This window comes from Acipenser ruthenus, unplaced genomic scaffold (genome assembly GCF_902713425.1).
Source record: "Acipenser ruthenus unplaced genomic scaffold, fAciRut3.2 maternal haplotype, whole genome shotgun sequence".
Lineage (NCBI taxonomy): Eukaryota > Metazoa > Chordata > Actinopteri > Acipenseriformes > Acipenseridae > Acipenser > Acipenser ruthenus.
In genome coordinates, this window is record NW_026707532.1 from 220,630 (window position 1) to 242,598 (window position 21,969).

At 41.3% G+C, this 21,969-nt stretch overlaps 1 protein-coding gene across 4 annotated transcripts; it reads right to left on the reverse strand.

The window, feature by feature from the left end:
• Positions 1–17: 17 nt before the first annotated feature.
• Positions 18–21,612, reverse strand: LOC117968010 (uncharacterized). 4 transcript variants are annotated; one of them, XM_059018976.1, is made up of 4 exons: positions 21,341–21,586; positions 8,558–8,575; positions 3,767–3,868; positions 18–2,389 (listed from the first exon to the last, which is right to left on the reverse strand). In XM_059018976.1, exons 3-4 carry the CDS (start codon positions 3,862–3,864, stop codon positions 1,672–1,674), a joined length of 816 nt encoding a protein of 271 aa, XP_058874959.1. In that variant the 5' UTR covers positions 3,865–3,868; positions 8,558–8,575; positions 21,341–21,586; the 3' UTR covers positions 18–1,671. The 4 variants fall into 4 exon arrangements, with proteins under 4 accessions (XP_058874959.1, XP_058874958.1, XP_058874957.1 ...); XM_059018975.1 differs by lacking the exon at positions 8,558–8,575 and having other exon boundaries at positions 3,767–3,888; XM_059018974.1 differs by lacking the exons at positions 8,558–8,575; positions 21,341–21,586 and adding an exon at positions 5,458–5,705 and having other exon boundaries at positions 3,767–3,888.
• Positions 21,613–21,969: the final 357 nt, after the last annotated feature.

The following is a 21,969-nucleotide window of genomic DNA, read 5'->3' on the forward strand; positions in this document are numbered from 1 at the left end:
CAAAGAGCCAGCTGCCCAATGTTTCGATATGTTGTACATATCTTTCTCAAGGGAGCCTGTGTTTGAATCAAAACATTGGAGGTATTTATAGGTTTCTGACGGCACGACAACTACTTGTTATTGTTTACATTCAAATCCATGATTTATTCTTACATGATGTAATGGTGTTCTATATATTGTGACATCATTTTTACTTCTATCTTCGAATCTGTATTTATTCTAATTAACATTACTTTATATAAACTTATATTTATATTATATCATGCAAAGCTGGCTCTGAGGATCAGTCTAGATTTGGCCTCCCCAGCGCATCAGCATGCACAACTTTTGAATGAATTTTGTTTATTTATTTAAATGTTATATATTTATTGAAGTTAATTAGTTCATTCTTTTCTGTTGAGTCCCGCTGGCATAATCATGTTCAGCCTATTTATCCATTTACTTTCTTTTATTCTTCTATATGTAAATGAGGCGCTTTGGAACCTCTGGGAATGAACATTCTGTTCTAATAATCATGACATCATCCACAGAATGTTGGTATGATTCCGAATCTTGAATAACAACAAGTTTACCTCGCTGTGTTTGCTTTTCTTTTTAAATCTCTGCTGAAGGGCTTTTGCCCGAAACGTCCTGAAAATAAAAGATTTTTTAAAAATCTTTTAAACTTTGTGTACATTTTTTAAAAAACCTTTTCTTTCATATGCCTTCAATTTTGTACACTGCAGTTTTTAACCTGTAACAGACTTGTAGGACCTTGTGCGACTCAGACTTGGAGTTGAACATGCGGGCTCCGTGACTCGGAGAGATATTAACAACGAATCCTTTTTTATTTTCTATTACACAAGTAATATTACACCTACTAGGAAACTGTGCACAGTAAATAAAAACAGCCAACAAACATTATCCAAAATATATATATTGTGATAAAGCTGGGGGTAGAGTCATTAATGGGAGGTCTGTGAGGGCAAGTTTGCTGGCAAATTATGACCTCACGTTCCCGGAAGTAAGATGGCCGACCCGAGGGAAACTTCACACCACCTCAAGGCGGGAAATGATGTCACAGAATTAAGGATGAATCATCATAGAAAGGTACAGCCCACAACAGGTTAGGGAAGGAGTAAGGAGACAGCTTTGTGCTGGGGGGGGGGGAGTGAGTAGAGTGAAAAGTAAGTGCCTGTTTAGTACCTGTTTGCCTGCGATTACCGACCTTGGATTGTTCGACTACCCGACTTGTTGCCTGAACCTGAACTTTGCTGAGAACCCGTAACGTGAACCAAACCCTGTCTGTGTTTTGACCGGCTTTTGGATTGTGGGATATAAATATATCAGGTGCCGCTCTGAGTTATACCGTATTACTGGGTTGTGTAGAACTTTGTTTACGGATCACTGCTACTGTTTACGTGAGCACGTTCGGTCTTATCTCCGGACCTGCCACTATATATAAATATATGTGTGTGTGTGTGTGTGTGTGTGCACACAGCCTCTATCACTGGCAGGTTTTCCTCAGTCACAATCCTGTCAGCCTCTGAACTGGGAAAACGAGAGATCCGGGTTCATGCGCTCAAAAGGGATTTCTGTGTCAAAGCCGCCTTCCACTGCTGGTGCATCAGCACATTATTCCAGTGAAATCTCTTTCCAACGCATGAGATCCCGAGATCCCTGACTGAGACTTCACCGATCCTTAAGAACTGAGTCCATCTCTGAAGAGACGGCTTCCAGTGCTGCTAGATCGGATTCTACACTTTCCACCAGCTTGCGAATCTCTTCCGCTCGCACGCTTTTGCACCCGTGCTGAATGGCAGTGAAATTCGAGACAATGTCAAAGACATTCCAGAGCAGAAAGACTCCGTCGAGAGCCCCGAATCTTTTGGCCCCTTTAGAGATCAATGAAGCAGCATCTGCAAGCAAGACCACAGCACCCAGACGAAGTCTCGTTAGACAAGCGTTTTTTAAAACAACCCCAATATGGGCTTCATCTATTTCAGAAACTGCTCCACAAGCATCCTTGTATGATTCACCAAGTGCACTCATTTCAGACAGAAGGATATCACATTCTTGCTGCACTCTCCTGTTATAATCTCCAACACTTGAAGCCTTTACTATTTCTGTGGCGAGATTGGTGGCTCCTCCAACCACAGCAGCAGCAGCCCCTGTAGCCATGGCTCCCAATGTAAAAGGAGCCAGAACCAGCCCTGCAAAGGCCATAGTGCCCCCTATGGCACAAAGAGAACTCCCTGCAGTCTTAGCGATGGTAGCCTGCTTGTTGACCTTGTCCAGTCTGTCGGCAATTCTCTTGAGTTCTCGGAGGTGTCCTTCTATCAGCGGCTTCTCTTCTTTGAACAGTCGGACAAACTCCTCAATGATCTTGAATGTTCTGAGGATTTCTTTCCTGCAAAGACAGGTTTATAAACCCAACGTTAGAATGATTTTTAATACTGCGCTGGCATATTCTCTCCTGCATATCACCGAGACAGCATCGTATCAAGAAAGAATAACACATTATTGAAGTGGAAGTATTTTGTCTTGAAATATATTGATGCCATCATGCTTTTCAGATGCTTTGCGTGGTCAAAATTGCTGTGTTTAAAATTGAAACTGTCTTTGATTGCCTCAATTCTTTAAAGCCTCATCATTTGGTCAGTTAATATTTCTGATGGATTCTGATAATACTAGATTAACCCTTAGCGGTCCGTTTATTCAGCGCGTCTCAGGCGCGTCGGGTCCAATTTATTTTCACAAGCGCTGTTTATTTTACACACGTAGTTTAAAATCATTTATTTCACAGTAAAACAGGTTTAAAAGTCTCTGCAGATCAACAGGACTCTCAGTCCTGCATCTCCAGTCCGACTCCTTGTTCGCTGTATTTATCACATACCTCTTCATAGTCGTGCATACCGATAAATCATCTCCTGATCGCTCGTTTCATCACCAAACTCCTCGATCATGCGATCCAAGTCATTATTTTACTACTATAACATCTGAAAAAGCTCTGAAAATGTCTGTGATATTCTCTGAGCACTGGATGCAGAAGCAGCTATCTTGTTTGTGTATGTCCGTGTTATCTCTGTGGTGTCGGGGCTATCAGTATTCATGAGATATGCCCCCTTTTTTTTTTGGCTCCTATCGGTCTCACTCGGCCATTGAAAGGTTTTATCGGCTTTTTCCGGAGAAAAACCGACCAGAGACCTGTGCTTGACGTCTTTTTGATGATGTCGGACCGGAAAGGGAAAATTGTAATGTCGGATCTGGTCCGACACATTGGACCGCAAAGGGTTAATACGAGAACATTTTAAAATCTGCCTTTATCTGCTTTGAGCTCGTCTGGAGAAGCCTACCTGCCAGACAGCCCTCCTCATTCCACTCACATCATGTGACTGTGTGACCTTTCAACTCTGTTAGCTCCCCCTCCCCTACAGTATACATGTATATAGGCAGAGTTGAAAGGTCACACTACCTCCTGACCATAGATTGGTGAGGAGGGACGTGTAGAAACACAATGAGAATTTCAATCTGCTTATTCTCTACTGTAAACGTGGGCTTCAGTTTCTCCTCCTCCTCTCTCCTCAGTCTCTCCTCCTCCTCCTCTCTCCTCAAACATGTTATGATTCATTACAAACCCTGAACACAGCTTCCAAGTGAAAGGGCAGCAGTTCCTGGGAGTGTCATTGAGGTGCTGGTGCTGCTGGTGAACCTGGACTGGAGTCATCAGGTGTGTTATTAAACTGGAGCATGCATGCCTCTGCACAGTGAAGAGACATGAGATTACCTGGCAGGCTCTCCTGACATATTGGGTGGGTCAGTCTCTTTACTGTTTCTTCTTCTCCTTGGAGTCGGGTCCATGTCTGCATCTTCTGAATCACTCATTCCTCAGTTAGCAGTGTATCGACCCTGCGACAGAATTGAAACAAGTCAGTTATTACAGTATAGAGCTTCAAATGTCACTCTTTCTCTCTCTTTTCATGCTGTTTGTAATCATTCAGAGCACTTCTTGTTGTCGCAGTCACTCAAACACTTTATTTCAGCTTCATTATCCCTCATCCTCAGGGCCTGTTTGAATTAGGAGCCCGCCTCCTTCAGGACTGATTGAAACAGGCAGGAACCAGAACATACTCACTCTGACCACGTTTTTGATTTTTACACAGGGGGATGTTAATTTGGTACCCACTTCATTCGTATACCATTCCTCATACTGGGCTCTATTCTCAAACATTTGAATTTTTTCGGAGAATTGGTTCTCCAGTGGAATATGGAACTGGCGTCGAGTTGCTCCACCGATTCTCAAGGCAGTATTGAACTGTATTCTCCGCTCGCAAGGCACCATGAGAATCTCTTTCTACTCGAATTAATTCAAATCGCGCATTCGCTGTTCTCATTTTAAAGACGTGACCACGGGTGTCTCTTCCAGCACATTCCCTGATCACATTCGCCTTTGTTCTCCTGCGCAGACACGGCGGAATCAAACGGATGTCCGGACACCTCCGCGCTTGCTAATACCGCAGATGTGGAGCCCGAAGCTGTCAAAGCATTTAAGAAAACGCTAAAAACAATAGAGCTGGTCCTGCAAAATAAAACCGCGCTGTTTTTAAACAGACAGACGGGTCCCACATATGGGACACCACAGCCGCTTCTGGAAACAGTGCGGGCTCTAAAAGAAATGCATCACGTGTTCAAAAGCGCTGTTATGATATTCGCAAACACGTTAAAAAAAGGCTCAGCAATTAAGTCGCCAAGGATACCAGAAGGAATATGTATTGGTAAATAATATCCAGCCAGATAATAGGTTTCTATATATATATATATATATATACACTCGACCCGACCCGCAGTCCTTAAGTTAACATTCCAATAATTATTTCTAAATTAATTCTAAAGCTAATCCTAATTCACTTCTTCAGAAATCAAATGTTCTAAGTTTTTTTTAACAGACTTTAGAACAGTAAATATCTACCCGAGCAGTTTGCGTCTGAAACGCGTCGCTTCAACTATTGAAAGTAAAAGGAACAGGGCGTCTAAAAAACTAAAATGGACGACAGAGTTCTGTAGTTCCTAACGCTAAAAACAAACAGAAAGAAAGCGCAGGTATGTGAACCACACTCCGGTTAATATCAAGCACAGCTATATCTGTCTCGCTGCTTTCACCTGACAAATACATGAATAAGATTATTGCACAGTGTTGAAATGACACTGAATTGGTTTGGATAGAGCTCGAGTTTGAGAGGCGGCCCTATGATGCAAAGACACGAGTACAATGCATAAATATATTATGACTATTATTATTATTATTATTATTATTATTATTATTATTATTATTATTATTATTATTATTATTATGTATTTATTGTATTGTTGTTAGTATTATTATTATTATTATTATTATTATTATTATTATTATTATTATAATGAATATAGTTTTATAAACCACTATCTTCAATGATAAAAAGTATAAAATCGACTCACCAACTTCACCACAAGCGCGTCTCTTTCGTGTAGCTGAAGCGAACTGCGTTGAAAATGAAACCGAAAGTATATTAGTTCAAAAACGAGCGGTACTTGGGGTTGGACGACAACCAAACAGACCGGAATCCAAGATAAACAAACAGCTGTTCTGAGACATTCAAGTCACGAAAGAGTTTAAATAATCGTGCGTGTTTATATCACACCTCGCTCGGCTCGCTGGCAGTCTCGACAGCCCGCTTTAATAATGAACCAACCGGGGCAATGCTGAGGTGTAGCTGGGGCTCGTTAAAGCTTATTATCTGAAGAGGGAGGATAACAGTATATATATATTTTTTAAATATATACATTTACTTTTTTTTCCTCTGAAAAACCGTGAAACGAACGAAGCGAAAAGTTAAAAAAAATATCGAACCTGGGAGAAGATTTAGGGAAGAAAATTCAGGTGAGAGTTTATTTACTTTTTTTTAAGATACGAATCAAATAATAATTGACCGCTTGGTAAAAATAAAATAAAAAGGGATTTTAATTGTGAAGACACCTCACACAAGTGCAGTGGTTTGTACCCCGATTCATGTGATCCATGTTTAAGAATCTCGCAGCTTTCCCGCTCAGCTCCTCATTAATATCTTGGTGTTTGTGGTCAGTAAGCGGTCCGGGTGGTTAAGCGGTCATACATGTCCGTCCCGGTCACTCTGGCTCAAGGCTGGACACACCAACACTGTGACCGCCGCTTTACATCCAATAAATGATGCCTCGTTACACTGTGTTCAGTGTTATACTAAATAAACACACAGTCCTGCTTGAGAGAGGCGGGAGACGAGCAGGGATCGACGGGCACGATGCGAGTGTAATACCGCTCTAACGGTGAGATTATTATCTCTAGTAAACGCGCAATTCAAAGACCAGAGACACTCTTTGACGTGTAAATGTGTTTGGTTTGGTTGTATTCATTATAAATGTCTCTACACAGTAAAGTAAACGCGCTCTCCCGTCTTCTCTTTAACTGCTGGAAAAATAAACCAACCGCCATTCGAACTCTCAATCTGCTGGACCGCTGATGACGTCGTTCCTCTGAGCGCCTTGTTGCTAGGCGACCGAGGAGAGGTTCTGAAACTGCGTCACTGTGTCCGCCATTTTGGCTCCAGCTTCCCTGCTGTTTACAACGCGGTGCGACTCTGTGAGAGCCGAAATGGCGCCTGTTTCACAGCATCAACTTTATACTAAATACGAGTGTCAATTGTTTTCAAAACAAATTTATATATATATGTATATCTATATATAATCTTTTAATTGCTGTTGAAGTTACTCATAGTTTTCCAGTTATTTAATGTCAATGGTCGTGAGTTTTTCCTATTATTGTTTCTGTTTTATTGATTTGTGTGTATTTATTTATGTGTGATAATATTTATGTATTTGTTTGTTTATTTATTGGAGTGTAATGCATATCCCCCCCCCTTCCAAAAAAAAATGATAAAATGACAAAAGAACTATAAATATATATTTTATTATTTCTACCAAAAGTATTTATTCATACGGTAGTGAATAAAAACATTTATACAAAAGGTATTTACAAAATTACAAGAACATTATTCACTGATATTTGTTCTCAGATGGCTATAGAGGCACAACACAGCTTATTATGTGGTTGTGTTTACCTGGAATCTAAAAACTCATAACTGTGAACACAGCTCAAAATAATCACATACATACTGACTTAGTACACAGATATGAACAGTGATACAGTGGAGCTCCTACTGTAGCAGGAGACAGGGTTAGCGCTGCGTGACCTGTAAGGGTCCTGACCCCCCCCCCGCTGGAAGTGCAGTACATGCACCCTTCTGTTCTTGCCCAGTGTTTGAGCCACAGGTTCGAGTTCTCTGAGGTATCCTTCAATCAGCAGCTTCTGTTCTTCAGAAAGCTGAACAAACTCCCCAATCGTCTTGTAATGAATACATTTCTAATAACAAAGTCTCTGCTGATCTCTTCAGTCTCTTCACTGCACACACAGCTTCATAATCCTGATGTTAGGATGGTTTCCAAGTTCTGTTTTCAATATTATACTTGCATATTCTCTCTTGAGTATCATTGAGACAACATTGTATCATGAAATATTACACCCCCTCCGTCTCTCCTCCTCCTCTCTCTTCAGTCTCTCCTCCTCCCTCCTCAGTCTCTCATTCTCCCTCCTCCGTCTCTCCTCCTCCTTCCTCAGTCTCTCATTCTCCCTCCTCAGTCTCTCCTCCTCCTCCTCCCTCTTCAGTCTCTCATTCTCTCTCTTCAGTCTCTCCTCCTCCTTCCTCAGTCTCTCCTCCTCCCTCTTCAGTCTCTCCTCCTCCCTCTTCAGTCTCTCCTCCTCTTTCCTCTTCAGTCTCTCCTCCTCCTCCCTCTTCAGTCTCTCCTCCTCCCTCCTCAGTTTCTCCTCCTTCTCCCTCCTCAGTTTCTCCTGCTGCTCCCTCCTCAGTTTCTCCTGCTGCTCCCTCCTCAGTTTCTCCTGCTCCCTCTTCAGTTTCTCCTTCTCCCTCTTCAGTTTCTCCTTCTCCCTCTTCAGTTTCTCCTTCTCCCTCTTCAGTTTCTCCTCCTCCTCCTCCTTCAGTTTCTCCTCCTCCTCCTTCAGTTTATTCTCCTCCCTCCTCAGTTTCGCCTTCTCCCTCTTCAGTTTCGCCTTCTCCCTCTTCAGTTTCGCCTCCTTCTCCTCCTCCTCCTCCAGTTTCTCCTCCTCCTCCCTCCTCAGTGTCTCCAGTTCCTCCTCGTCCTCTCTCCTCTCTGTCTTCACCTGGACATTCCCGCTGTTGAGTTGAAACACGCGTGTAAATAATCATCATCACAGACGTGTTACTGTTCATTACAAACCCTGAACACAGCTCCCAAGTGAAAGGGCAGCAGTTCCTGGGAGTGTCATTGAGGTGCTGGTGCTGCTGGTGAACCTGGACTGGAGTCATCAGGTGTGTTATTAAACTGGAGCATGCATGCCTCTGCACAGTGAAGAGACATGAGATTACCTGGCAGAGTCTGCTGACATATCGGGTGGTTCCGTTATACTGTTTCTTCGTTTCCTTCCAGTCCTAACCATGTCTGTAACTTCTGAATCACTCGATCCTCAGTTAGCTGTGTTTCTCCTCTGCAACAGAATTGAAATAAGCCAATTATCAAAGAGTTTAGAGCTTCACTTCTCACCTTTTTCTCTCTTCTTAGACCACCCCTCGTTCTTCCTCCTCAATTTCGTTCTCTTCTCAGACCACCCCTCGTTCTTCCTCCTCACTTTCATTTTCTTTAGACCACCCCTCGTTCTTCCTCCTCACTTTCATTCCCTCTTCTTAGACCGCCCCTCATTCTTCCTCCTCACTTTCATTCTCTCTTCTTAGACCACCCCTCGTTCTTCATCCTCACTTTCGTTCTCTTTTTCTGTCTATCTTTTCGTGTTGTTTGCCATCTTTCTGAGCGCTTTTTATTATCACACTGAGTCTGCTATTTATTATTTGTATTTCATAATGAACAAATCCAAACACAATGAATATATCATATAATCAGGGCTTCTGATTTTTGGTTTTAATCGATAAAACCCGATAAAACACCCCAATACAAAAAAAATGAAATTGGTGGATAGCCAATAAACACCGGAAAACACCAGAAACACTGTGGAAATGGCTACTATTCCCATTAAAAAATAAAACCTACGACAAAAATAATAATAAATACATTTGCCAGTGCTGCAGGGCAATGTCCCGCCTTCCTGACTAGCATCTATCAGTGATTCGTTCTGAATGCTTTAAACCCGCCCCCAACTACTGAGTGACAGCACATTCCTGCATTTCTACTGGAGACTCCGCTTGCGAGACTTAAAACGAGATTACAATCAGGATGGAGGCTTGCTAGCGGGATTTCAAGCTGTATTACACTTAAGACACTGAGGATTTAAAACAGAATTGAGAAGAAATGTGAAAAAAATGCCTCGAGACAAAAACCCCAGAAGAATGTGCCGAGAGCAGAGGGGTTTCACTGTGGAAGACAGCAAAGGAAAAGAAGGGACAGCTTAAGAGTGCAAGTCCTGTCCAGCATTTTGGAAAGTAACCGAAAACACTAATTTCATACAGTATATCAAAAACGAAAGCCCCGAAAAAAAAACGATTTTCATAAAACTCGAAAATAGCTAAAAATAAGCACCGAAAAATACAATTAATAAAACCAGAAAAACAGATGCCCTGCATATACTGTGTAAAATGTATAGCGCTTGTATAATTGAAATCCATTTTCACACAATGATTAACAAAAGGGATACACCTACTAACCATAAAACGGTGTGTTTTACTGATAACAGGATCTGCTTCTCCAGTAACTGTAATTGTCTTTGTGTGTCCCTGTTGTTAACATAGACTTTGTACCGAGAACTGGATACAGTTCTATGATACAAAGCTGTTCAGTTTTATCACACAGGGCGCGGTAGAGAGTTCAACAAGAAATGAAACATTCACATGATGTGTTCTAGATTCCTTTATTAAAGTTAGTTGTACAGCATTTAAGTATTTAATGTACATGCCAGAATTATTATACTTCTTTATTGAGTCAAGCTTTAGATTTGCCTGTAGTTTAGAGAAAGGAGAAAAGGTGTCGTTTCATTTTAAACGCGGATGTTAAGATTAGGAATGTGTAAATATAAACACGACGCTGCTGTGAGCGACTCCAGTGAGAAGCGATGAAGATCCGATTTAATAAGAACGATTTTCGAGGGTTCGGCTCTGAATTGCGGGCCGGGTTCAGTTAGAAAATCCGGGTCCGAGTTCGGTTCTTGTTTCAGACCCCGATAGAGATTCAGCAGCAACCAGACAGACTTTTTATAAACTAATAATCAACTCAACTGACTGCCTTACACAGTATATATAATTATTATTATTTTAGACGCGCCTACCAGTATTGTGAGCCCAGCATTACAGTGTAATCAATGCCGGGGATACAGACAAGCCCACTGCAGATCTATTGACTGTGTATTAACATGGGACTGGACTTCAAGACGCAACTACACACCCGTTAAACACTGCTTTATAAAGCGAGGCTGCTCGCTGGTTTAGCTCTCTTTCTCTTTATAAAGCGAGGCTGCTTGCTGGTTTAGCTCTCTTTCTCTTTATAAAGCGAGGCTGCTCGCTGGTTTAGCTCTCTTTCTCTTTATAAAGCGCGGCTGCTCGCTGGTTTAGCTGTCTCTCTTTATAAAGCGCGGCTGCTCGCTGGTTTAGCTGTCTTTCTCTTTATAAAGCGCGGCTGCTCGCTGGTTTAGCTGTCTTTCTCTTTCTAAAGCGCGGCTGCTCGCTGGTTTAGCTGTCTTTCTCTTTATAAAGCGCGGCTGCTCGCTGGTTTAGCTCTCTTTCTCTTTATAAAGCGCGGCTGCTCGCTGGTTTAGCTCTCTTTCTCTTTATAAAGCGAGGCTGCTCGCTGGTTTAGCTCTCTTTCTCTTTATAAAGCGAGGCTGCTCGCTGGTTTAGCTCTCTTTCTCTTACGGGAGCAGAGTCGTGAATTACTCGGTAATATTAAACACAAGCCAAACACGATCTGATCTCGAATAACAAGAATGAAACGCTTCAGATAAACCGGAAGCAGCCGCGCTCAAAATAAACCATTACCTGCATAGAATAAGCAGCGTGACACGCGACGGGCGTTTTTTAAGTTTTTGGAAATAATGTTTTTATTAAACTTTACCTTTCAAAGCGCTGAAGTCTCTCGAGTCTCCTCTGTCGCAGTTCTCTGTTCCAGTAGACTTTGCTCGGGTACACAGTATAGTTACCTGAGAGTTTTATGATACAGTAACGCCTACCTGTGCGTTTATGAGTCTGTTAAGAGTAAAGGTCTTTTATTTGATAGTGTTTGATAAGGAAGAGTCAAGGTCCCAATGCATTCAAATTAGAAATGTGATATGCAGTTTATGCAGAGTTGCTATTAATTTTAGTTACCATTGCAAACCAAATAGAAACGGTTGGAATGTATTTGGACAGCTGTTACTAATGTGAAGTTGTGTTTTCCTCGTTGAGTTCCCGTTGATTTCTCTGAGCTGTAGTTCTGATAACTAGACTGTGTTTCAACATACCGTCGAATAATCACAAAACACCAGCTCTGCATCAAAACATTTACTGAAAATGAAAAGTTTACTAAATATGAAGCCGAGATAAATACAGACTACATATAAGCAAACACCAACTTGAATTAACACTGCCTTGGAAAATACAAGCATAACAATATCGATCATAATCGAATTAAATGCATCAGAAACATGAACCTGTACAAACACTAATTCATTACAAAAAATATATAACGTTTGTAGCAGCGTGACACGTGACGGGCGTTTTTTAGTTTTGGGAAATAATGTTTTTATTAAACTTTACCTTTCAAAGCGCTGAAGTCTCTCGAGTCTCCTCTGTCGCAGTTCTCTGTTCCAGTAGACTTTGCTCGGGTACGCAGTATAGTTACCTGAGAGTTACAGTAACGCCTACCTGTGCGTTTATGAGTCTGTTAGGTTTTATGAGTCTGTTATTTGATAGTGTTTGATAAGGAAGAGTCAAGGTCCTAATGCATTCCAATTAGAAATGTGATATGGAGTTTATGCACAGTTAGAACATAAGAACATAAGAAAGTTTCCAAACGAGAGGAGGCCACATTCGGCCCATCTTGCTCGTTTGGTTGTTAGTAGTTTATTGATCCCAGAATCTCATCAAGCAGCTTCTTGAAGGATCCCAGGGTGTCAGCTTCAACAACATTACTGGGGAGTTGGTTCCAGACCCTCCCAATTCTCTGTGTAAAAAAAGTGCCTCCTATTTTCTGTTCTGAATGCCCCTTTATCTAATCTCCATTTGCAAACCCTGGTCCTTGTTTCTTTTTTAAGGTCGAAAAAGTCCCGTGTGTGGAAGGTTTAACAATAAAAGCCGAAACGAAAATTATTTTTCTCCTATCCATTGTGACACCCGACACAGCCCCCCCGCCCCGCCCCAGTTTATCCTGCGCTGCAGTCTGCTGGAGAGGGCGGGATCGCACACTATATGCCACACTCTGATTGGTGGAAGTATTATTGGCGATCCAATCAAAACCGCCAATTAAGTCAAAATAAATTCCCAAAGAATACTTCACCAAATAAAAGTATCGTTTGTATAAAACTTCACCTTGAATAAAACAACAACAATTAAATCAATACATGCATAGCTACGCAGTGTACGCTGCCTTTGTTGTGAAATTGCGCAAAACCAGGTTCAATTGGGTAATAATTCATGTCGTGATCAGATTGAGGCTGCTGAGTAAAGCAGAGAGCTGTACTGTCGGGTAGTGGAAACCAAGTTGAGAATGCAGCTTCATTACAACAGCTGTAATGCCATCAGACTGTACCCTTTGCGGGGTGCTGAAGAAGTCTCGAGTCGCTCCCCTTTCTCCTGAGTCTTCTGATAAGCACCGAAGTCTCTTAATGTTGAGTGCTTGATATGATCGAGGGGGAGGAGTTTTTATCTGATAACGAAAAAGCCCCAGCGGTCTCAACAGGTGCAGCCGCAGTGTATTTCTGTTTTCTTCTCCTATTAGACTCGGGGTGGTTGTGGAGGACTATGGCCGCATACTATTTTTGGTGAAACGTCATTTTTCACACTCCATCTTCATTGTTATTTATCTTGAATAGTCGCTTAGTTTAATGTTCCCGACGCGTCTGCGTGCAGTCTGTGCCAAGCAGCAGCGGGAGGCGAAATGCTGTTATCACATCATCATCATCATCATCATCATCATCATCATCATCATCATAATAATAATAATAATAATAACACGTGTTGATTCAGTTGAGACATTTCTATAATAAACTAACTGAAAACTAGTATAACAGCCGATGAGAAACAGCACACAACCTCCCTCATCGATCCTGCTGTGTTCCCAGCAAGATCTCGTATTACTGTACTATCGTTACTGGGAAGGAGAATATGTCATAAAAACAACAGTCGTAAAGTTTACAAGAAAGAAAGAAAGAAAGAAAGAAAGAAAGAAAGAACAGAGACAGAAAGATTGCCTGAAATATATTAGATAAAATAAAGCACACCGTACCGGAATGCGTTTTTGTTTTTAAAACAGCGACAATATCTGTTATTTAACGATTCGGTTTGAGAGGATGTTCATCTTGAAGAGACGTTTCTGTCCTGGAGTGACTTCACATCACCAGCTCGGTGTTGAGGACTATAGCAGAAGCGGCTGTGAAACTGACGCCATTGCGGCTCTAAACTGGAGTCCAGCGCCTTTGAAATAGATCATCACACGGAGCCAAAATGGCGGACACGGGCGCGCAGTTTCTTCCCGCCTCACCTCGACCTCACATTGCGAGCTCGAGCCACGAAGCGGCGCGCGAGCACCAAGAAAACCGCGAAGACGGTTGTGAGGAGAGACGACGAGTTTGAATTATTTTTTAGTCCTATCAAACTATATTATTTTAACACTTAATAATATAATGTTTTTAAAATATATATACATTTACTTTTTTTCCCCTCTGAAAAAAACGTGAAACGATCGAAGCGAAAAGTTAAAAAAAAATATCGAACCTGGGAGAAGATTTAGGGAAGAAAATTCAGGTGAGAGTTTATTTACTTTTGTTAGATACGAATCAAATAATAATTGACCGCTTGGTAAAAATAAAATAAAAAATGATTTTAATTGTGAAGACACCTCACAAAAGTGCAGTGGTTTGTACCCCGATTCATGTGATTCGTGTTTAAGAATCTCGCAGCTTTCCCGCTCAGCTCCTCATTAATATCTTGGTGTTTGTGGTCAGTAAGCGGTCCGGGTGGTTAAGCGGTCATACATGTCCGTCCCGGTCACTCTGGCTCAAGGCTGGACACACCAACACTGTGACCGCCGCTTTACATCCAATAAATGATGCCTCGTTACACTGTGTTCAGTGTTATACTAAATAAACACACAGTCCTGCTTGAGAGAGGCGGGAGACGAGCAGGGATCGACGGGCACGATGCGAGTGTAATACCGCTCTAACGGTGAGATTATTATCTCTAGTAAACGCGCAATTCAAAGACCAGAGACACTCTTTGACGTGTAAATGTGTTTGGTTTTGTTGTATTCATTATAAATGTCTCTACACAGTAAAGTAAACGCGCTCTCCCGTCTTCTCTTTAACTGCTGGAAAATTAAACCAACCGCCATTGGAACTCTCAATCTGCGGGACCGCTGATGACGTTGATACTCTGAGCGCCTTGTTGCTAGGCGACCGAGGAGAGGTTCTGAAACTGCGTCACTGTGTCCGCCATTTTGGCTCCAGCTGCTCTGCTGTTTGCAACGCGGTGCGACTCTGTGAGAGCCGAAATGGAGCCTGTTTCACAGCATCAGCTTTATACTAAATACGAGTGTCAATTGTTTTCAAAACAAATTTATATATATATGTATATCTATATATAATCTTTTAATTGCTGTTGAAGTTACTCATAGTTTTCCAGTTATTTAATGTCAATGGTCGTGAGTTTTTCCTATTATTGTTTCTGTTTTATTGATTTGTGTGTATTTATTTATGTGTGATAATATTTATGTATTTGTTTGTTTATTTATTGGAGTGTAATGCATATCCCCCCCCCTTCCAAAAAAAAATGATAAAATGACAAAAGAACTATAAATATATATTTTATTATTTCTACCAAAAGTATTTATTCATACGGTAGTGAATAAAAACATTTATACAAAAGGTATTTACAAAATTACAAGAACATTATTCACTGATATTTGTTCTCAGATGGCTATAGAGGCACAACACAGCTTATTATGTGGTTGTGTTTACCTGGAATCTAAAAACTCATAACTGTGAACACAGCTCAAAATAATCACATACATACTGACTTAGTACACAGATATGAACAGTGATACAGTGGAGCTCCTACTGTAGCAGGAGACAGGGTTAGCGCTGCGTGACCTGTAAGGGTCCTGACCCCCCCCCGCTGGAAGTGCAGTACATGCACCCTTCTGTTCTTGCCCAGTCTTTGAGCCACAGGTTCGAGTTCTCTGAGGTATCCTTCAATCAGCAGCTTCTGTTCTTCAGAAAGCTGAACAAACTCCCCAATCGTCTTGTAATGAATACATTTCTAATAACAAAGTCTCTGCTGATCTCTTCAGTCTCTTCACTGCACACACAGCTTCATAATCCTGATGTTAGGATGGTTTCCAAGTTCTGTTTTCAATATTATACTTGCATATTCTCTCTTGAGTATCATTGAGACAACATTGTATCATGAAATATTACACCCCCTCCGTCTCTCCTCCTCCTCTCTCTTCAGTCTCTCCTCCTCCCTCCTCAGTCTCTCATTCTCCCTCCTCCGTCTCTCCTCCTCCTTCCTCAGTCTCTCATTCTCCCTCCTCAGTCTCTCCTCCTCCTCCTCCCTCTTCAGTCTCTCATTCTCTCTCTTCAGTCTCTCCTCCTCCTTCCTCAGTCTCTCCTCCTCCCTCTTCAGTCTCTCCTCCTCCCTCTTCAGTCTCTCCTCCTCTTTCCTCTTCAGTCTCTCCTCCTCCTCCCTCTTCAGTCTCTCCTCCTCCCTCCTCAGTTTCTCCTCCTTCTCCCTCCTCAGTTTCTCCTGCTGCTCCCTCCTCAGTTTCTCCTGCTGCTCCCTCCTCAGTTTCTCCTTCTCCCTCTTCAGTTTCTCCTTCTCCCTCTTCAGTTTCTCATTTTCCCTCTTCAGTTTCTCCTTCTCCCTCTTCAGTTTCTCCTCCTCCTCCTCCTTCAGTTTCTCCTCCTCCTCCTTCAGTTTCTTCTCCTCCCTCCTCAGTTTCGCCTTCTCCCTCTTCAGTTTCGCCTTCTCCCTCTTCAGTTTCGCCTCCTTCTCCTCCTCCTCCTCCTCCTCCAGTTTCTCCTCCTCCTCCCTCCTCAGTGTCTCCAGTTCCTCCTCGTCCTCTCTCCTCTCTGTCTTCACCTGGACATTCCCTCTGTTGAGGTGAAACACGCGTGTAAGTAATCATCATCACAGACATGTTACTGTTCATTACAAACCCTGAACACAGCTCCCAAGTGAAAGGGCAGCAGTTCCTGGGAGTGTCATTGAGGTGCTGGTGCTGCTGGTGAACCTGGACTGGAGTCATCAGGTGTGTTATTAAACTAGAGCATGTATGCCTCTGCACAGTGAAGAGACATGAGATTACCTGGAAGAGTCTCCTGACATATCGGGCGGGTCATAAGATTTACTGCGGCTTCGTTTCCTTCTCTTCCTAACCATGTCTGTAACTTCTGAATCACTCGATCCTCAGTTAGCTGTGTTTCTCCTCTGCAACAGAATTGAAATAAGCCAATTATTAAAGAGTTTAGAGCCTCACTTCTCACCTTTTTCTCTCTTCTTAGACCACCCCTCGTTCTTCCTCCTCACTTTCGTTCTCTTTTTCTGTCTATCTTTTCGTGTTGTTTGCCATCTTTCTGAGCGCTTCTTATTATCACAGTTAGTCTGCTATTTATTGTTTGTATTTCATAATGAACAAATCCAAACACAATGAATATATCATATAATCAGGGCTTCTGATTTTTGGTTTTAATCGATAAAACCCGATAAAACACCCCCAATACAAAAAAAATGAAATCGGTGGATAGCCAATAAACACCGGAAAACACCAGAAACACTGTGGAAATGGCTACTATTCCCATTAAAAAATAAAACCTACGACACAAATAATAATAAATACATTTCTCAGTGCTGCTGGGCAATGTCCCGCCTTCCTGACTAGCATCTATCAGTGATTCGTTCTGAATGCTTTAAACCCGCCCCCAACTACTGAGTGACAGCACATTCCTGCATTTCTACTGGAGACTCCGCTTGCGAGACTTAAAACGAGATTACAATCAGGATGGAGGCTTGTTAGCGGGATTTCAAGCTGTATTACAGTTAAGAAACGGAGGATTTAAAACAGAATTGTGGCGAAATGTCCAAAAATACCTCCAGACAAAAACCCCAGAAGAATGTGCCGAGACCAGAGGGATTTCACTGTGGAAGACAGCAAAGGAAAGAAAGGACAACTGAAGAGTGCAAGTGTCGAGTTACTAAATACTCAAGCATTTTGGAAAGTAACCGAAAACACTCATTTCATACAGTATATCAAAAACGAAACCCCCGAAAAAAAAAACGATTTACATAAAACTCGAAAATAGCTAAAAATAAGCACCGAAAAATACAATTAATAAAACCCGAAAAACAGAAGCCCTAATTATACTGTGTAAAATGTATAGCGCCTGTATTACTGTAATCCATTTTCACATCATGATTAACAAAAGGGATTCACCTGCTAACCATAAAACGGTGTGTTTTATTGATAACAGGATCTGCTTTTCCAGTAACTGTAATTGTCTTTGTGTTGCTCTGCCCTGTTAACGTAGACTTTGAAAAAGATCTGGATATTTGCAGAGCTGTGCAGTTTTATCATACAGGGCGCGGTAGAGAGTTCAACATTAATTAAAGAAACACAACTAAGCAGATCTTACATTAACATTCACATAATGAGCTCTAGATTCCTTTAATGAAGTTAGTTGTGTGTAATAATTATTACACTTTATTTAGTCTGTAGTGTACAGCAAGGAAAAGCGTCGTTTCTTTTTAAAAATGAGTTAGTGTTAGGAATTTTGGGGGGAAAATTATACTGTGAGCGACTCCAGTGAGAAATGAAGATCCGATTTGAAAAGAACGATTTTCGAGGGTTCGGCTCTGAATTGCGGGCCAGGTTCAGTTAGAAAATCCGGGTCCGAGTTCGGTTCTTGTTTCAGATCCCGACAGAGATTCAGCAGTAACCAGACAGGCTTTTTATAAACTAATAACCAACTCAACTGACTGCCTTATACAGTATATATAATTATTATTATTTTAGACGCGCCTACCACTATTGTGAGCCCAGCATTACAGTGTAATCAATGCCGGGGATACAGACCAGCCGACTGCAGATCTATTGACTGTGTATTCACATGGGACTGGACTTCAAGACGCAACTACACACCCCTTACACACTGCTTTATAAAGCGAGGCTGCTCGCTGGTTTAGCTCTCTTTCTCTTTATAAAGCGAGGCTGCTCGCTGGTTTAGCTCTCTTTCTCTTTATAAAGCGAGGCTGCTCGCTGGTTTAGCTCTCTTTCTCTTTATAAAGCGAGGCTGCTCGCTGGTTTAGCTCTCTTTCTCTTTATAAAGCGAGGCTGCTCGCTGGTTTAGCTCTCTTTCTCTTTATAAAGCGAGGCTGCTCGCTGGTTTAGCTCGCTTTCTCTTTATAAAGCGCGGCTGCTCGCTGGTTTAGCTCTCTTTCTCTTTATAAAGCGAGGCTGCTCGATGGTTTAGCTCTCTTTCTCTATAAAGCGAGGCTGCTCGCTGGTTTAGCTCTCTTTCGGGAGCAGAGACGTGAATTACTCGGTAATATTAAACACAAGCCAAACCCGGTCTGATCTCGAATAACAAGAAGAATACTTCTGCCAAATCAAAACTTCACCTTGAATAAAAAAACAAACAAACAATTACATCAATATCCGTTTATTACAATTCCTAAATTAAGAGCAAGTTAAATAGTCTCTGTATTAAATTCATAGCTACATGGTTTGCTTGTTATAATTTTTTTTCATCAGGCACTTGACCTTAATCGTGTCAATGCTGAGGTTTCAAACTGAAAATATAAACTAGAAAACCACACGCTGCTGTTCTGAGTTTAGAGATGACCAACGTTTCTACAATTATTTGTCAGCGTCTTTTTTTCAGTGTAAATTCAATGGCAGACGTTTCCACTAGAAGTCTCTCTCAGCGTCTTCTGTGTAAATTCAACGGCAAACGTTTCCACTAAGTCTCTCTCAGCATCTTCAGTGTAAATTCAATGGCAAACGTTTCCTCTAGAAGTCTCTCTCAGCATCTTCAGTGTAATTTGAAGACACAGAGAAAGACTTCTAGTCTGAACTTTAGTCACTGAATATTATTTTATTTTAAAATAAACTGTTTGAAATAAGTTTATTAACTGCTAATACACAATCTTTGTTTGGGCTTTGTATTCTTGTATTTGATCACATGAAAGAAGTCGATTGCTTTGAATCCTTTTATAAATATATCAAAATCCTGATTGATAAGCACGTGAATTATGATTTACAGACAAACTGAATCAAATTCTCTTTGTTAAGTCTATAACCAAGCTGCTAATGTAGGTTCATTAAAACAACTGTAATGCGGTCAGACTTTACCCTTTGCAGAGTGCTGAAGAAGACTCGAGTCGCTTCTCTTTCTCCTGAGTCTTCTGGAAAGTATCGTGGGTGGAGTTCAGGCACTTTACTTTAAACTAAACGGAAGCTAGGAAACCACACGCTCACACTGTTAAAATAAAATCATCTGCATGTTGAATTAACCGCCAGCAGCCATTTTGTGAAAAAAACAAAAACCAAAAAATGAACAACTTGAACGTAGAAAATGCATTGAAAATAAATGAACACAAGAAGAGGGCATGAACTGGAAGAAGGATGCAACATTGAGTTACTGAGAAAAAAAAGCGTTTCCCTCCTTCTCTGATTCCAGCTCAACACACAGGAGCTAAATTATATTCACCATGTCAGCGACATAGCAACATGAACCTGTACTAAACACCTGTGTGTGGACTGAGAGAGTGTTTTACACGAGTCAGAGGCAGAGTTAACCGCACTGGAAAAACTGTGCAATATAAACCTGTACTAAACACCTGTGTGTGGACTGAGAGAGTGTTTTACACGAGTCACAGGCAGAGTTAACCGCACTGGAAAAACTGTGCAATATAAACCTGTACTAAACACCTGTGTGTGGACTGAGAGAGTGTTTTACACGAGTCACAGGCAGAGTGAACCGCTGTGTAAAAACTGTGCAATATAAACCTGTACTAAACACCTGTGTGTGGACTGAGAGAGTGTTTTACACGAGTCACAGGCAGAGTTAACCGCACTGGAAAAACTGTGCAATATAAACCTGTACTAAACACCTGTGTGTGGACTGAGAGAGTGTTTTACACGAGTCACAGGCAGAGTGAACCGCACTGGAAAAACTGTGCAATATAAACCTGTACTGAACACCTGTGTGTGGACTGAGAGAGTGTTTTACACGAGTCACAGGCAGAGTTAACCGCACTGGAAAAACTGTGCAATATAAACCTGTACTAAACACCTGTGTGTGGACTGAGAGAGTGTTTTACACGAGTCACAGGCAGAGTTAACCGCACTGGAAAAACTGTGCAATATAAACCTGTACTAAACACCTGTGTGTGGACTGAGAGAGTGTTTTACACGAGTCACAGGCAGAGTGAACCGCACTGGAAAAACGCGTCTTATTTATTCTTAAACATGCTCGGGGAAAATAATCTCAGAAGGGCATTATGGCAAAAGTATTAGTAATATTTCAAGTAATTCACTTGTTCTGAAATCAAATGTTCGGGGTTTTTAACAGACTTTAGAACAGTAAATAACTACCCGAGCAGCTTGCGTCTGAAACGCGTCGCTTCAACTATTAAAAGTAAAAGGAACAGGGCGTCTAAAAAACTAAAATGAACGACAGAGTTCTGTAGTTCCTAACGCTAAAAACAAACAGAAAGAAAGCGCAGGCATGTGAACCACACTCCGGTTAATATCAAGCACAGCTATATCTGTCTCGCTGCTTTCACCTGACAAGTACATGAATAAGATTATTGCACAGTGTTGAAATGACACTGAAATGGTTTGGATAGCGCGTGTGTTTGAGTGGCGGCCCTATGATGCAAAGACACGAGTACAATGCATAAATATATTATGACTATTATTATTATTATTATTATTATTATTATTATTATTATTATTATTATTATTATTATTATTATTATTATTATTATTGTTGTTATTATTATGAATATAGTTTTATAAACCACTATCTTCAATGATAAAAAGTATAAAATCGACTCACCAACTTCACCACAAGCGCGTCTCTTCTGTGTAGCTGAAGCGAACTGCGTTGAACATGAAACCGAAAATATATGTGTTCAAAAACGAGCGGTACTTGGGGTTGGGCGACAACCAAACAGACCGGAATCCATGTTAAACAAACAGCTGTTCTGAGACATTCAAGTCACGAAAGAGTTTAAATAATCGTGCGTGTTTATATCACACCTCGCTCGGCTCGCTGGCAGTCTCGACAGCCCGCTTTAATAATGAACCAACCGGGGCAATGCTGAGGTGTAGCTGGGGCTCGTTAAAGCTTACTATCTGAAGAGGGAGGATTATAGGACAGCAAGAGATTCAGAGAGAAAGTAAACAGGGGGACTACTTACAATGAACAACAAAATAATACACCCCCCCTCCCCCCCCCATAAATAAATAAATAAATAAATAAATAAATAAATAAAATAACATACAACCCTTTTGCCCTAAGTATATATTACCTTTTTACCTCATGCTATTGAGAGTGGTTTGGCAGGTCTTTTTTTTCACGCATAAACACAGAGAACTTTCGACAGGCACAAATAAAACATACCGTACCTGAATGCGTTTTGTCTTTTATAACAGCGACAACATTTGTTATTTAATGATTCGGTT